Source organism: Bos indicus x Bos taurus, chromosome 2 (genome assembly GCF_003369695.1).
Source record: "Bos indicus x Bos taurus breed Angus x Brahman F1 hybrid chromosome 2, Bos_hybrid_MaternalHap_v2.0, whole genome shotgun sequence".
NCBI classification, from domain to species: domain Eukaryota; kingdom Metazoa; phylum Chordata; class Mammalia; order Artiodactyla; family Bovidae; genus Bos; species Bos indicus x Bos taurus.
Window position 1 is genome coordinate 35,890,218 of NC_040077.1, and position 17,096 is coordinate 35,907,313.

The window sequence follows — 17,096 nt, forward strand, 5'->3', positions numbered from 1 at the left end:
AAGCTGTTACTTCTGTTATTCCCCTGAATTGACTCACTAGGTCAGGCTTTCCAGTGTGGATCCTAATTCAATAGCACGTGGTCAGAAGTTTGGTTTTTCCCTCATTTCAGCCCCCTCTCCCTCCTTCTTGCTGGTTATTGTCATTTGCATGGGCACAATCTCTCTCACAGGGTGGGAAGTTTCTTTGTCCTTCAGAGGCAGTTCACTTATTAAGTCAAACAAACGATCGTCCTATATGCATGAGGAATATCCCACCTTTTTTCACACTTAAAATAAGCAGTTTTTGTTTACATTATGTGTACACTTTTTTGTAGTTTTTTTTCCACATACTTATTTTTTTTGTTTGTTCGATAATGTTTATAAAATAAATTAACATAAGCCTTGCTAATGACCCCATAGAGCCTTAAATGAATCGCTAACTGGGATGACCAATATTAAAATTACTCATCAACCCTTACCGCCATCTGTTGGTAGTAGGTGGAATAAACTCCATTCTCCAGAGGCTTGGCTTGTAACCAGCAATGTTCAAAAGCTCCAAATTCTCTACAAGGGGAGAGAATCAGTGTACGTGTGTGTGTGCACGCATGTACACTCACATGCCATGTGCACATGCATGTACATGCACGTTGGACGAGTCTGTAAAGATATTCAACAATCCATTTCACATTTGTGTCCAGGACAATAGGTGATTTTAGTATTTTAATCTACTTTCCCGTGTCTTCAAATTACAACAAATATGCATTTCTTTTGTAATTATGGTAAATTATCAAAAAGGTAAAACTTACGAGTGACTAAATGATGGGAGACAGAGGAGAAAAATCAAGTTTTATTTTTGTAAGTGCAAACTAAATATACTTAGATTTTATATTACAGCCAACGAAAGAAGAAATGGAAATGGGGAGATATGACAAAAGCTGTGGTGCAAAGGAAAGAAATTTAGGTAGATTCTAAGCAAAACTTTTTTCAGCCAATAGGTTTAAATTTGAGTTTTTACTTGTTTATCCTTCCCTTTGAGATTTTCAGTACTCTGTAGTCATGTCCCTTAATTACTCTCTATCCTTTTACTATCAGAGTTTCCTCTGGGGTGGATCGTCTACTCTTAGCACAGAATATTATATTCTGGGTAGCTACAACTGTGAGTCTGAGTCTTCTTACTTTGAAGCTGATAAAACCCAAAGAATCTTTTTTTCATATTTTCCCCAATAAAATTCTGCAGCTTGCTCTCTTGGGCATGCATCTCCTTGGTGTTCTTAGAGTGTGAATCCTACTCAGTTAGGAGGCCTGTTTTCTCCAATAAATCATATGTCCCTGTTACTAGATTTTTTGTTCTGTTTTGTTTTACAAATTAAGTTGCAAATAGGAGTGGGGAGGTGAAAATCTGGTTGCTTTATGAATTTCCCCCCCAGATATCTGTTACTCTTACAGGCACTGCTGATCAACGATAGACTTAGGCTAAATGTTAATCATCTGTAATGAGTTCTCCCCCAGCCACTCCATCGCTTGCCTCACATTATTAAATCTTAACTACAGATAAGACTAGCAGGGAGGGATAGTGACCACTCTGAACCCTGCTGCCCCCTCTCCTGCTCATTGAAGTGCCATTTGCCACGTGGCTTTTCCCCATATTGTAGATCCTTTCTCATGTCATCAGAGGAGCTTGTTCTGTACTCCATCCCCACAATATGACTGCATCAGCCCCTGAGAAACTGACTTCACCAGGGCCTGAGCAGTTTAAAAGTATTTCTGTTTCCAGGCCAGGGATCTGTATTTTTGTGAGAGCCCCTTGTGCTCTGAGCGGTATAACTGAGTGAACAGTTAACAGAAAAGATGTAGGAAAGGAAAACCCTTCAGACCCCTGCCCCCACAACCCCCACCACCACCTGTGGTAACTCCATAGAAGTAGCCTCCTGAACCCCTGGATTGGAGAGAGGCTGGTATGCAGTAGTACCATGGCTGAGTGAAAACTGTCTTGACTTTCTGGGAAGTCATGGGCTTTCAGTGCTAACCCACAAATCATGATGAAAACCACAATAGAAAGTAAAACTGATAAATGATAGACATATCTCTTCTTCTATACACACCCCCATCCCTCCTTCAACTATGAACCACCTGTTTATTTCTTGTGTCTAAAACAAACAAAAAACTTGCTTTGGCTTGAAAAATAAATCTATTCTGATGCCTTAATAGAAGAGATCTTCCATTTTTTTCCCCTCACTGTTCATACTCTGAGTGTATAAAGGAAATTGTTTCTCAAAATAATTTCTTTTTTTTTTTTTTAATTCCTGCAGACTTTATTAGAATCACATGGAAGACCGCTGCTCAAAAGCTTTTTCCCTCTTAAGACCACCTTTAATCTTTAAAGTATACTCTGGCCAAGGCAGGGGAAGGGAAATGTCTAGAGCCCAACAAATTTCTTATTAGCCCAACTTTCTCACCAGCTTATTTCCATTTTACAGCCATAGAAAGCTTAAAGGAGTTCTACTACACCTTCATCATCTCTGAGGCCTAAGGCCCAGAACACTCTATAGCAGTTATCCCAAAGGAGCACTTAAGTAATGTATTTATCAGGTTAGGACTAAGAATTAATCCAGTAGTTTCTCTGCCATGCATTTCTCAACATGCACTTCTGAGCAGTATTCTTCCATGCACAACAGGAACAGGATGGGCAAGAATGAAACTCAAATGTGTTGAGCAGGCTAGTCTGTTTCATCCCACAGAAACTTCAAGGAATCACCCCCACCAACCTACCCAAGATCAAGTAATAAGCCATCTTCAATAGATTATTTGAACAAACGGTAATTAGCGCACACTTCTTCAACAGATTCATTTCTTTAAAGGAATGGATTTTGAAGAGAAAAAACATGGGGCAGAGAGGTGTGGAATAGAAAATAAATACAAATGTAAGCTGTTTTGCTAATTGCTTTATAACCACAAACTAGTACAGAGAATGCCCTCTACAAAACACAAGACAAGTTCAAAGGTGGAGGTGTTCCCTTAGGCAAGGCTGAAGGCTTCAGTCCCTGGTATTTGGAATTTAGGCTGCAGTCCTTGTTTTTGGATGGATCACTGGGTGTGTGGCACAGTCCATGCTTTTAACCAGATTTGAACAGGAGAATGGCCACTTGGCCCAAGTAGATGAAGTGTTTGGTTTCACGTGTCACATAACTACCGAAGTTCCTCCCCACGATGCAGTGCCAGGTGGGGTTGTACTTCTTGTCGAACTCCTTCTTGATATGGGCCACAATGTCCTTCTCTATATTATATCTCTCCAATGCCTGAGTAGCACACTCCACCAAGTCCTGTTGCATCTCCTTAGACATATCGGTGTTCTTGATCTCAGCCTTTCGGTCACACATGGTTACCAAGGAGCAGGGGCTGGCCGACTGCAACGGTCTCCTGGCGGAGGGGCTGGTGAGGCTCACACCTGTGTAGAGAGGGGGTCGCAGCTGAAGCCTTGGCGCATTTCTCATTTCATAGAGAAACTGCAGTAAGAACTTTAACTATTTTTCATTTTTGATGTGTTAGGCAAGATCTTAGACCCAGAATTTCTGTGAGCTTTTGTTTTCCCATTTGCAAAAGTGAGAATAAGAGCAGCTACCTCTTAAGATTGTTGTGAAGTTAAATAAGATCATACACAGAAAATGCCTAGAACTTTAGTAGAAACTGCTGCTGCTCCTGCTGCTACGTTGCTTCAGTCATGTCCAACTCTGTGCAACCCCTTAGACGGCAGCTCACCAGGCTCTCCCGTCCCTGGGATTCTCCAGGCAAGAACAGTGGCGTAGATTGCCATTTCCTTCTCCAATGCATGAAAGTGAAGTCGCTCAGTCATGTCCGACTCTTAGCGACCCCATGGACTGCAGCCTACCAGGCTCCTCCGTCCATGGGATTTTCCAGGCAAGAGTACTGGAGTGGGTTGCCACTGCCTTCTCCGTTAGTAGAAACTAAGTAAATGTTATTCCCTTTCTGGTTTCTTATCAAATCGCCCACTGAATGGTTGAGGAGATTAGGGATGGTTTCATGGAAAATCTAGTGTTAACAACAGGTTCTTTAAATTCAAAGATTGGTAGGAGGGGGCAGTGGAGAGACGAGAGAACCGTGTTCAATTCTCACCTCTCCCCCCCTGTTTTTTTTATTTGCTATGCTAGTTCCCCACCAGGGATTGAACCCATGCCCCCTGCATTGGGAACACAAGAGTCTTAACCACTGGACCACCAGGGAAGTCCCAGAGAGTTTAAGGCAAAGTAATGTTTAAGGCAAATTAATATTAGACACATGTTAAAAGAGTTAATGACTAGCTGGACTCAGGAATGGCCAAGTTGATGATGTCTCAGGGACATCACCAGCTTCCCAGGTGGCTCAGATGGTAAAGTGTCTGCCTGCAATGCGAGAGACCTGGGTTCGATCCCTGAGTCGGGAAGATACCCTGGAAAAGGAAATGGCAACCCACTCCAGTACTCTTGCCTGGAAAATTCCATGGACAGAGGAGCCTTGTAAGCTACAGTCCATGGGGTCGCAAAGAGTCAGACACAACTGAGCAACTTCACTTCAGAGACCACAAACTTGATGGAACAAGGGGATCTAATGGTGCTATAGAATGAAAAGATACATGAAGAGGAGACAAGGAAAGATTTGTCTAGGGTTCTTGGGAGATATGACTTAGAAAATAGAGGACATGAGGTAACATGTAACTAGATATTTAAGTATTTTATATTTTAATAAGATACTAAGATGTTTAAGTAAAGAGAAGAAGACAAAAACTAAACCTTTGGTCAGATTAAAATAAAAACCCAGGAAGGAGAAATTGGCTTCATCAGAGAAGATTCATTTATTAAATCCATGACATTGGATATATTTCCTAGGGAAGAGAAGGTGGAGGACTAATTATTAAATGTGATGAAAGAACTTGGTTAAGGAGAGAGAGAGGAGGGAACTGAATGAGGAAGAAAAAAAAAAAAAAACTGAAAGAGAGAGCAGAAAGGTGAGATGGGATCCCCAGAATGAGGGTCCTAGAAGCTAAGGTGTGAAAGTGAGGAGTAATGTCAGATGTAGCAAAGATCAAAGAGAACCCACACCAGACGAAAGTATGGCACGGATGGAGTCTCTGGATTCAGTGCTACCAGGAGCCTCTTCTCTTTCCCTGCTTCCCACTCCTTCCTCTCTCCACGTCTTCTTCCTCATTATTAATGTGGAGAGCAGAACCAGAAAGATAGAAGGCCAGCCCCTGACCTTCTCTAAATTTCCTTCTATTTGGTTTACAAAAAACCCTGAACTCTGTGACCTCAAGCAAAGTCCCTTAATCTCTGTAACTCCCAATACCTTTATCCTACATTGAAGTCATACCAGTTTTCTTCCCTGCTTTTGGAAAGGGCTGAGGTAGGGATGCAGTCTAAAAGCATTTTCAGCTAAAACTTGTACAAAGGAGAGAGTTCTGATAAATATCAAGCGTGTCAATAACTTAGGTAACTTGCTAAAAGGTGGTCTTTAAATCACTTACTTTTTTCTGGTTTGCAAATTTTTTTGTTGTAAGCTTAGTGACCTTCTATTAAGGTTGTTGCAAATACTCAGTCTTTACAGGGAATTGAAGGTGTTTATGCAGCCTTATGCCTCTTGGATGTAATTGTCATTTAAACCTTAAGTTATCTTTACTTTTATGCTCAGTTAGTAATCATTTGATTACATGATTACACAGAGTGAAGTTAACTGAGGGAGAGTGGTGGCCCAAATTATTTGTTTTTTCTAGATAAGTATCTTTCAGCTTGTTCAAATGCATAAAATAGAAACCTGCAACATTGAAAATGTTTTAAAGTACTGCACAGATACTTCCATTTCCTAAAACTTTTAAGTCTTTTTAGTCCTCAGCAGCAATCACAAGAAAATATTAGAGAAAATGTGAAATTTTTAAAGTAAATATATAGAAAATTAAAATTGGGGGATTTGGCGTGTATAAATGTGGAAATAGTCTCAGATAAGTATGTTAGATGCCTTTCCCGTAGACCCAGTAATTTTTAAGAATTATTTTTCAAAGGTTTTCTCTGTTTTTTGAAGACTATCATAGATAGCAGTGCTTTGCATTGTAGTCTGGTCACTGTGAAAGGATATAGGGTAGTACATATATTTAAACTCTCTTGCCCCTTTGTTTTCTTTTTTTTAAATTCTGTTTAATTATTTATTTTTTTGTACCAGGTCTTAGTTGAGACATGCAGGATCTAGTTCCCTGGCCAGGGTTTGAACCTGGGCCTCTTGCTTTGGGAGCCCAGAGTCTTAGCCACCCGCCATCAAGGAAGTCCCCCCCTTTGTTTTCCATAGCAGTGCACTCAGTTTTAACATTCTGAATTGTTTTCCTTCTTTCCCCAACTTCTATTGTACATGAAGGAATTTGAACACATTTTTCATACCAACTCTCATAAATTAATGCTTGGTTCCTGGTTCATTGTTTTTTGTTTTTTATTGCCTATTTCTTGCACACACATGCCCACTTGTACATTAGTGAGTACACTGTGTAACTATTATTATGGCATTAAAAGAGGTCTTAAAAATATATTTATAAACAGTCATCAAAATCTTAGATAAAAAGACCTGTTTTAAATATTACATTTAAAATGCTTAAATATCCCATCAAGCGTGTTAAAGATACATATTCCAACACACCCTTCTGTGATGATCTAGAGCCACACAGAATCACCTGCAAAAGCAAAATGAATAGAGTGATTCAGGGAGCTTTCTTGCCTCAGTTAGTTCATAAAGGCTTTATGCATCGTAGTCCTTTCCCTTAACAATTCTGTAGGCTTGCCTTTGGCTTTGCATTTGACCACAGACATAGTGTTACTGTGGGCTTCCCTTGTAGCTCAGTTGGTAAAGAATCTGCCTGCAGTGTAGGAGACCCGAGTTCGATCCCTGGGTTGGGAAGATCCCCTGGAGAAGGAAATGGCAACCCACTCCAGTATCCTTGCCTGGAAAATCTCATGAATAGAGGAGCCTGGTGGGCTGCAGTCCATGGGGTTGCAAAGAGTCGGGCATGACTGAGCGACGCACACACAACACACGCACACACACACACACACACAGTGTTACTAGAAGAAACTGCTTTTTGTAGAGAAACTATTTTTCCTAAAGCTCACATTCCATTTCTTTGGTCCCAAGATCACCAGGTAAGTGCCTGATTTCTCCAAGCTAAGTATCAAACTATAATCCAAAGAGCCAAATGAGGGGTCTAGCCATTCCTCCTTTTTAGTTTAGCTTGAGTTTCGAATTCTTATTTCCTGTCCCCTAGTAAAGAACATTTTATACTTTAAAGTTTGCAGAGGTTTAATAAGTGTGTGTGTTCTCCGGACTTAAATATTAATAAAGGTTCCTCAATTATAACCTCTTGTTTTTTCTTTTTTTAGATATGGGAAGATTGTTTCCACAAAGGCAATTTTGGATAAGACAACAAACAAATGCAAAGGTATGTTTCCTTGTCTGATGATTTACTAAATCAGAGCTTCAAAAAAAGAGTGGAATTTTAAACCTGATCTTTGATTTCAAAACTACCTCCACTTATTAAAACACGAATCTTACATGTCAACCAGTTTCTGTCTTGCACGGTGTCAGCATATTGCTTACGTTGGTCCCTGGTTGAGTTTTGGCTGGAAACCCAACAGCAGCTAGCCGCTTGCCAGAATCCCAGATTTGACGCCAGTAGAGTTAACATGCAAAATACTGGCTGGCATTTATCCCCTGCTTTTAAAGGGGGAGTAGAGTTAGAAAATAGCTTTTCTTTCCTGAGCCTGAGGAGATTAGAGCTGCTTACCGAAGACCATTGGACTGTACTAAAGAACTGAAAAGATTACATATTGTGCAAATTGGCTCTATTAATTAGAATAGAGTAGTTTTAAGCAGTACTTAATTACGTGTTTCAATACTCCCAATTGTTCTCTGCTGAATGCCTGTTGACAATATTGGCAGCAGGGAGGGGAGAACCATTTTCACTGACCAAATTGTAATCGGGAGGGGAGGTCATACGCCCCTTTGAAATATGCTGCTGCATTAATTTGATGCACTGACCTTCAGTTTTCTGTGTAATTAGGATGAGCTCATCCAGCTCCATGAGCTGGAAGAGGAGGCGTCTACAGTAGGCAGCACTGATGCTCTGTGGCTCTGACTTTTAATGATCCAGCATCTTAACAATAGGCTTGTGATTTCTAGGAAAAGGGAAGAATGGAGTCAGCTGACTTTGAGTCTAACAACTGACCCCATGAATTGAAATAAGGTTGACAGGAATAGGCAGAGAAGGCAAATCTCCTCATTAATTAGACCCCAGTTTTCCAAGTAGGGGTGACGGTTGTGACTTAGCACAATCTGAACACGGCAAAGAACGTCAATGAAGTCTATGGTATGGTGGGGCCTCGCCTTAGAAGCCAGCCGTTTCCTTTAATCTAGACTTGAAGTGATTCATTGTACTCCTGTCTCTTCTTCAAAGCTCCTGAATTTAAAGGAGCTATTGTGGCAAATATCTGAGCCCATGTTTAATCAGCATGGCACATTCAGGCAGTTTTGCCGTAGGACACTGAATAGAGCAGTGCTTTATGTAGAGCGATACTCAATTAATATTTTAAGTGAATTAAACTGGAGAGAGTCTAATTGTAGACTGAAATGTTTCCCCAGTTACCAGGTTAGTCTTGTTTCACATATTTTAAAATGATTTGGATGAGCAGGGACACAGGGGAAAACTTTTTGGTTTTATCACCAAGAGATGGACTCATGCAGGTATACACCAGGAAGCTGATCTCAGCATTTGTTTCAAACCAAGAGAGAAATCATAGTAGACAATAGTTTTACAGCCTTACCTACCTTTCTTCCTCCTGACCCCACCCAATTCCCTCTCCCTCAAAAAAGAAGTCTTCACATAGGTCAGTGTGTTAAAAAGCAGAGCTGCCCTAGTTAAGTGAGAGAGAGGACCGAGCGGCCTCCCTGAGTGAATTCTCTATCACACCTCTGCCCCGGACACTACTGTTTCACACTCTTCTCCAACACGACCCTATTGCCAAGAAACCAAAAGTCCACAGATGCTTAGCGTGATCTAGAAATGCTGTTGGTGGGAAAAAAAAAATACTAAACCTAACATCTTATAATAATATAAACCCATGATATTTGACAAGAGTCCAAAGATTAGTGGGGAGATTTGTGGGGCTTCTAAATAAGTATAAATCAGAACTAGTTTTCGATACATGTCTCCTAGAGAATTTCCCCTAAATTGAGTCGTAGGAGAGCCTGGCTAGTATGTGGGGGCAGTGATAGAAACCTTATAAGGCTTTTGTGTGTCACACAGGCCTCTCAGAAAGGAAAAATGATAGATATCTGGGGTGTGGATGAGTGGGTGAGGAGAGAGAGTAAGCAGGAATGGATTTATAAAATTCTGGAACGGGCAATGAAAGAGCTCCTGAAAAAAAGTAATTTTGGGACGAGTGAGAAAAAAAAACACAGCATAGCTCACTATAAAGACTGGTAACATGTTAGTAGCCATGTTATAAATAACTTGGGAAGGTGGGGTGGGTGGATGAATATAGGTAATGCTTAAGAATATTAGTATAAATGGAAAAAAAAAGATTAGTATAAATGAAAAGTGCTTGTATTGTATACTAATTTTTAGAGATTGAAACGATCAAAGAATTTCATACCTGAAAATTAGAGACCTTAGAGGTCATAGTACATTTTTTGGTCACAAAACATATTTGGGGGCCTTTCTCCAGAAGACAAAATTAAGCTGAAGGAAACATTGCTCTGAATAACATGTTGCTGTAGTTATTAAATTTAAAAATTTATTATTCAGTTGCTCTCCTACATTTCAACTTTTGCCAGTTTTTAGCCAACAAAAGGTGTTTAAATGCTTTTCAGCTCTAGTGTACATGCCAGTTCAGGACCAGGAAAAACTTACAAAGGATTGATTGTGCTCAGTGTTTACAGAGTTGCATATAAGACCAGAAAACACAAACGCACACAAAATGGGTGAGGACAAATCAGACCAAAGGAAAAACAGGGGCAAGAACAGGAAGCTTCCTATTACTACAGAAATGGCCCTGCGTTTCCTGGTTGCCAAACCAAAAATAACGTACCTACTCCCATGATTCAGTAATCTCAGTGTAGAAGAAAACCCAAGAAGCAGAAATGCCGTAACTATGCCTGGTCCCAAGACCTGGGAGAATCCTCCTGGGGTTCCAGTGAGAGGATGCTGTGTTATTTAGTGACTCCCACCTTCAAAAATATCTGTACACATGTTTAAATAATGAAACCCCAGAGAATCTGTGAGACCCATTTATATACTCTTATATTTACTTGAAAGTATTATAACAGGGAAAGTGAAAGAGCACACGGTTGCATGCATAAGCATGTTATATTTGTTTTAAGCAAATATTTATGAAACAGCTGTGTAGTGGCATTGGGCAAGGCCAGAAAAGAATGTAAACAGTTAGCTAAGATGCAGCCATTATGGATTTTTCCTAATAAGGAAATAACAGATAAAATAATACTAACACAGTACTTGAGTAGAAACTTCAGCTACATTAACATCAAACTTGGGATCTTCATCTTACTGTAATTTATTGATAACAATAAAATTAAAGAAGGACTCTTAAACATCCATCAGATATTACATCATTTCAATGTAGTTGGGTGTCCGTTTATGACCTGCTTAAGTTCTGCTTGGTAATAAAATATGTATGAGCGTGAGAGAGTGAGAATGTGTGTGCCCACATGCATCTTCATAATAGGTTGCATATTAGCGTTAATAACAGATTTCTAAAAAAATATGAAGTATATTTAACCTAATTTCTAACCTGGCTGTTGAGGAGCATTCTCTGTTTTTACCTGGGTCAGCCTCCTCTTTTCCTTCCAACCTGGGTATTTCTCTACTCACTGTCAAAATCAAGCCTTATTCCATCACAGTTCCAAGTAATAGAAAGAAGCTGCTATTTGTTTTAGCTTTGATACTCGTCTCTCTAAAATACCTATTTCTGTAATTCATAGTCTAGTTCACTAATTTTTTATCAGGCCAATATTTTTGTTGCTAACACTGCACACTCTTTGAACTACTTCTGAAGTTTCTGTTTTGTCGTGTTGATGTGTATATTTTGACCCTAGTTCCTTCCTGTCTAAATTACTGTAGCTTTATAATATCTATAAATAAATGATAGGCCTGGCCCCTCTTCTGTGTAACTTCCAGACAAGACTTTCCTTTTTCAAAATATTCTTACTCATTTAACATTAATTTGATAATAGGTTTGAGTCCCAAGTAGATCTCTGTTGATATTTTTGCCTGGAACCCTGATCATTTCACTGATGTGCTTTTAAATAAGTTGAACCTTTTCTTAGTAATTTAAGACTTATCATAGTGGCACATTAGTGATTGCCTGATTTAATACAGTGATGCTTATGGGATTGGTGAGGTTCATGGAACTGTTGCTCATGCGCTCTGTAACGCCTGCTCTTTGTATTGTTTTCCTCTTTTACTGGTTGCTGTTAGTTTTCACTAGGTACCATCCATATGACTTTGTAGCAGCCCTACCCTCAACCTGACCCCTCTTTCCTCTTATTTCCTGCTTTTGATTTGTTATAGCCAGGGAAAATAGCTGACCAGCTTGTTTAAAATGTTTGAAAAGCTATGGATAAATAAGCTTTGAACCAGGGCCTCTCTTAGGATGTTGTTTATTTGTTTGTTTTATTATGTTTTGTTTTTAGACTTAAGGCCAGGAACGTGAAAACAGCTCTTTTGGGTTTCTGGAGCCATTTCCCCCCTGCCCTTTATTTATTTTGAAGAGATTGTGAGCTGTATTTTAGATAAGTAATATTTTTAAACAAGTTCTAATATGTAGATTATTTTATATTTGGAGTATCCAATGGTTGTACTGAATTTATTTCAAAAATGCAATTTACAGAATAAACAAATATTTGTAAGCTCTGTAGGATAGCTCCATCTTTCTTACCAAATTATTAAAAATGCTACTTTTTTCCTGAAGTTGATTCCCCCGGCCCATTTTTTTTTTTAATCTTGATTGATAACTTGGATGTCTTCCTCCCCAATCCCCTGCCTCACTCCAGCAAGTACAGACACTTGAGAAAAAGATCTGGAAAAGGAAATAAACTGGTTTCTCTTTTTTCCTTTTTTTTTAAACTTTGAAGGGAAACTTACCGAGCCCAGAGAGGCGGGACGGACAGCCTGGGGAGGACATTGCAGTGCAGCTATAAAGCTTGGGACTGTCAGAACGTCAGGGCTTTGATTTTTGTTGCCTGCCTCAGAGACCAAATGGAGTCATCCTTTCCCTCTTTACATAATCATAAAATAACAGCTTAAATACTAATTGTGTTTTGCATTTCAGGTTATGGTTTTGTTGACTTTGACAGTCCTGCAGCAGCTCAGAAGGCTGTGTCTGCCCTGAAGGCAAGTGGGGTTCAAGCTCAAATGGCAAAGGTGAGTTGAGGTCTGGTGCTTATTCCTCCGGTCTCTGGCTTTGGTTCTGAATCTGGGCACATGGCTTTTCCTGTCACCATGCAAGTTCTCCTTCCATCCCAGCGAGTCACAGTTACCTGGGGACATTTGCCCCTTGCCTTCACATCCTCAGTAGCAGCTATTTTGCCAAAGACAATTCCTCATAATTTTATGTGTGAAAAAGAAGTTTACAACTGTATAAAATTTTACATAGCAGATTATGTAACCCCGTAAGTAAATGGAGAAATAGCATCAGATTTTCTCAGGTAATTGGGTACTTGTGGACTAAAGCTCTGTACTTTATTTTTTAAAATAATTTAAAATTTTCAATGTTTAAGGAATTAATACATTTTAGAAGTACTTCAGAATGTCATGTTCTGAAAGAATAATATACTTTATCACATATGTAGACTTGTACAGATATACTAGTCGTTGTAATGCAGTGTCAGCTACAAATAATATTTCCTCTGTATAAAAGAGACATTTTTAGACATTGATTATTAATGAAATTAATAATTCTACAGTTTCAATGAACTCTTACCATAGAAGTGGTGTTTGTGCTCCAGGTTTTATTGCCTGAATGTAAACTTGGGTTTTATCATACCTAGTGTACTTACTCTTTTCAAAAGATCAATACTTTTATATTATCCAGTTTCTTGAAGTACAAAGTAATTTTGTGCTGTCCTCTTCTTCTTCTGAAGAGTAGCTTGTGATCTTTCCCTGAGGAGCATTCACATTTCCATAAGGGAAGGAGATTTATGAAAGTTAAAGAACCCTGGGTGAAATAAGTTACTTGCTAAGCCCTTAAAGCGGTTGAAGGACAAATACGCAGCTACCAGAATAGCGATTTCCCTTAACTAAAAGAATCAACATGAATAAAGATTTCAGGAGTTGATGAAAGGGGCTTCCCTGATGGCTCAGATGGTAAAAAATCTGCCGGCAATGTGGGAGACCCAGGTTCAATCCCTGGGTCAGGAGGATTCCCTGGAGAAGGGAATGGCTACTCACTCCAGTATTCTTGGCTGGGAAACCCCATGGACGGAGGAGGCTGGTGGGCTACAGTCCATGGGGTCACAAAGAGTCGGACACAGCTGAGTGACTAACACTTTGATCACCTTTCTAAAGTTATCCTTGACTTTTAATATTTTTAGACCTTTAGGGTAAGATAAAGTCCAGAGTAAGAAACTAAAATAAACTGTAAATACTAAGAACACATCTTCTCTAGAGTAAGGGCACCCTGATTTTTAAATTATTTGTCCATAATATAGAGCACCTTCTTGTGGTATTGTTGAAAGATGGTGATTATGAGGCTTTAGTATGTTTAACTGTAATATGCAATACTTGTGTTGTTTATGGTTTACAGAATGTTTAATATGTATCTGTAAACCGTGGGTAACCATATGTTTTCTAAGCAGGACTTTGAAGGCACGATCAGAAAAGAACTGTATTTTTCCCTCTATTCTGTCCATTTCCTCTACTCTGTGAAGCTCCTGTTTCTTCCTCTCGTGGATGAAATCTAGGGCAGATCCCATGACTTTTCTGGCAACTCTCATTATTTTGAAAAGTCCCTTCAGCTGCTTCTTTCATTTCATGCCTTTTTGGTTAATTTTTTTCTTTAGAATGCCCCTTGATTTTTTTCATGTACAAACTTCAGGGAATATAATTGTCTTTAAATACATTTTCAGCCATTCCTTTATGTATTTACACCAACCTCAATATAGTATTTTAAATAAGAGGTTTAAGGGGGAAGTCTCAAGTTATATTCCAAATATGGTTAATAAAATCTCAGAATTGTGTAAAGGTTTTGAAAACTCAGTTCTGAGAGTCAGCAAAAGGGATGTGCGTCTTGGATGTTGCTGGTGCTAAAAGAAATCACAGCTTACAAAGCAGTTGTCTGCTGAAAACCACACATTGATAGTTTGGTGATCAAGAGGTGATATTTTGTAAGTTTACATCCCAATAACAATCTTTTACATGTTTCCAAACACACCCATACACACACACAGATTTGTAAGACATGTATTTAGTGACATTTTAGGAAATTGGAGGCTGTGATTAATGATAATGCATTAATGCTTTTTTTCTTACTTGAAAAAATGTGAAATATTATTAATACATCCCAGTACAACCATCTATTATTATGTGTCTACAAACACACAGATGTGTAACACATGGTTAACATTTTGATACTGAATGTCTGATTTTTCAACAACACATTTAAACGCTAAGTGTGTGATGCCCGTCCAGTCCTGTTTATTTGGCAAAATTTTGTGTGCCGTATAATACTAAAACTTCTGCCTTCCCCCCAGCTCTGGTCTGCTCTAACTAGTAAGCTTGTCCTGGGATGGGAACATGGTTCGTTCTTTCCTATTTTCCAAATGTGTGTTTTTCCCACTCTTCCATAGCTAGCTGTGGTTTCTTACCCGTCCCAGGTTGGAACAGTGGTGAAGGATGGGAAAGCTTCTTGACCTGACAGTTATGTGATGTGGTGTTGATTTCTCTGGGCAGACAGAAAACTGATGCTTTCCCTAGTAGAATGCTCTGCTCTCTCCCCTGTGGTTCCTTCACCCTAGAGAAGAAGTGTCCTCAGCTCCTGAGAATCTAAGGGTCAGCCTTCAATCCTTTTCTTCTTGGACTTCTTGTCCTTCAGGACAGCCTTCCTGGGTGGATCTAACACAACCCTGCGCCAGCTCCGTCTTGTGTGGCCCACATTGATCTGGCTGCCAGCTGTCTGTGGGAAACTAGTTACCTCCCAATCACACTTATAGGCCCCTTCAGTCAGCCTTTTGCCTTTTAGATTCCTCAGGCTTAAGCCAGACATTGATCCATTGTATCCACCAAGCTCCAGAGGACACACAGACCAGGCCTCGTGAGGGGTCTCTTGAAGCCCTTCTTGCTTGGCTGGTGGTGGGCGGGGAAGGGAGGGTGCAGGAAGAAGCCCAGTTGGTGGGAGCATGGAACACGTCATAGAACACATCAGTGGTTCTCTCCACCTGCGTGTTCATTCCCAGCCTCCTCAGTCTGTCCCGAGCAGACAGGAGGTGGGTGGTCAGCAGAGCATCCAAAACCAGGCTTCAGCCAGTTCCTATGCAGACTCTGTTTAGGAGGTCTGGTTTCTCACTCAGGCATGTGGGTGTGCCTGACACCCATTTTTTGGGGTTGTTTTTTTTTTTTTTTTTGGTGACTTCTGCTGAAACAAAGTTAGAAAGAGGCCTATTTTAACAATCTACTAGGGCTAATGCAGAGGCCTTATTTAGAGAGGCCTCATGAGCACGAACCTAGGCATCTTTTCAGTACCAGTGATCCTGAGTAGCATAGTGTATTAACTATATGCTGTTTGAAGGAGTTTTTACAATGCATTTAGTCAGAACCAGAGTGGGTATAGATTGGCACTGTATGTCTCGTGTCAACAGTGCGCTTTGAATGCCAGCTTTCCCGTGGACTGATAATGAGCACTGTTCAAAGACCTCCTTAGGCAGCTTGGGACTGTAAATTGGCTAGGAAAAATGATCCCTTCCTCCATCATCTGCGGGGAATGAACAGTGCAGAGGTTCAGAGACACTGGCAGTGTGCCAACATCCTGCACATCGTGAATTTCTTCAGGTCTATAGAATGACTGAGTTTCCTGGACCTGATTTCTTTTTTATTATATCATTAAAGTTACAAAAGGTATTTTAAATGGTAGAGGGTCCATTGTTCCATGCCGTAGAACCATGGATGTGAGTATGTGGAGTTAACTTGGCCCCTTTATGCCGTCTGGATACAGGATTATCTGACTTGTACCTTTTTGTGGAGACAATTTGTAGAAGTTTAAGCCTGGCTCCTATGTTTGGGTGTAAGAGACCTGTCACTGTCCACTTCCTTTAATTAATCTGGATACTGTAAAGTTTTTGAAAATTCACATTGCCACATATTAAAGGCTTGCCCTTTTGCATAATCAAAAAAATTCAGGGACATTCTAGTAGGTGAGGGGGGATATAATATTGTTTGACATTTTGGCTACTTGAGTTGAAAAAGGACTCCACAAATATTCAAAACTGAATTATAAAACTACAAATGGAGAGCCTTGGACAACAGTGATTGTTTTATTAATTTCAGTGCCTTGCTTGGTACTTGGCATATGGTAGATATTAAATGTTTGTTTTGTTGATGACCAAAGAAGCCAATTAAGCATGAGAAAAACTTCCCAGCTTGGGCAGATACGGAGCGATAAGAATGGACCATTTAAAAATTATATTTATTGAGCTCTGTCCATTGAGTACCCTGATGAAATTTACCAGAAGGTTTTCCAAAAGGCTCAAGGTCATTCCCACTTATGTTACACTGGGCATTTGTTTCAAATGTGTGCGTTTTTCAAAATAAAAGACTCAGAATCTATGAAAAGAAGAAAGAAACCCCAGACAACGAGCTAAAAAGATAAGAAACTCAAATCAACATTGGTTAATAGAGTGATTCCTGTGGGCCTTTCAGCAGTACCTCTTCCGACCTGCTGGGGGTCAGCACATCATTCCATGTTATTTGCCTAGTGGTATGCTTGCAATTTTTTTCAGTAAATAGGCAGTCAAAGAAGCAGGAATTTAATCGCCCTTCCACACAGAGGTCTACCATGCTTCAAGCAGTTTGCATTCACATGCCC

At 39.8% G+C, this 17,096-nt stretch overlaps 2 protein-coding genes across 8 annotated transcripts in view; one reads left to right on the plus strand and one right to left on the minus strand.

Moving 5' to 3' along the window:
* RBMS1 (RNA binding motif single stranded interacting protein 1) overlaps positions 1–17,096 on the plus strand; it is a 220,220-nt gene that overhangs the window by 168,898 nt on the left and 34,226 nt on the right. For all 7 annotated transcript variants that reach the window (XM_027559581.1, XM_027559573.1, XM_027559558.1 and 4 more), the window contains exons 3-4: positions 7,386–7,444; positions 12,351–12,442. In XM_027559581.1, coding sequence (XP_027415382.1) covers positions 7,386–7,444; positions 12,351–12,442 — 151 coding nt within the window. The remainder of the gene's footprint in view (positions 1–7,385; positions 7,445–12,350; positions 12,443–17,096) is intronic.
* On the minus strand, positions 3,027–3,485 carry LOC113903457 (dynein light chain 1, cytoplasmic-like). The gene has a single exon (XM_027559594.1). The coding sequence runs from the start codon at positions 3,468–3,470 to the stop codon at positions 3,093–3,095; it is 378 nt and encodes a 125-aa protein (XP_027415395.1). The 5' UTR covers positions 3,471–3,485; the 3' UTR covers positions 3,027–3,092.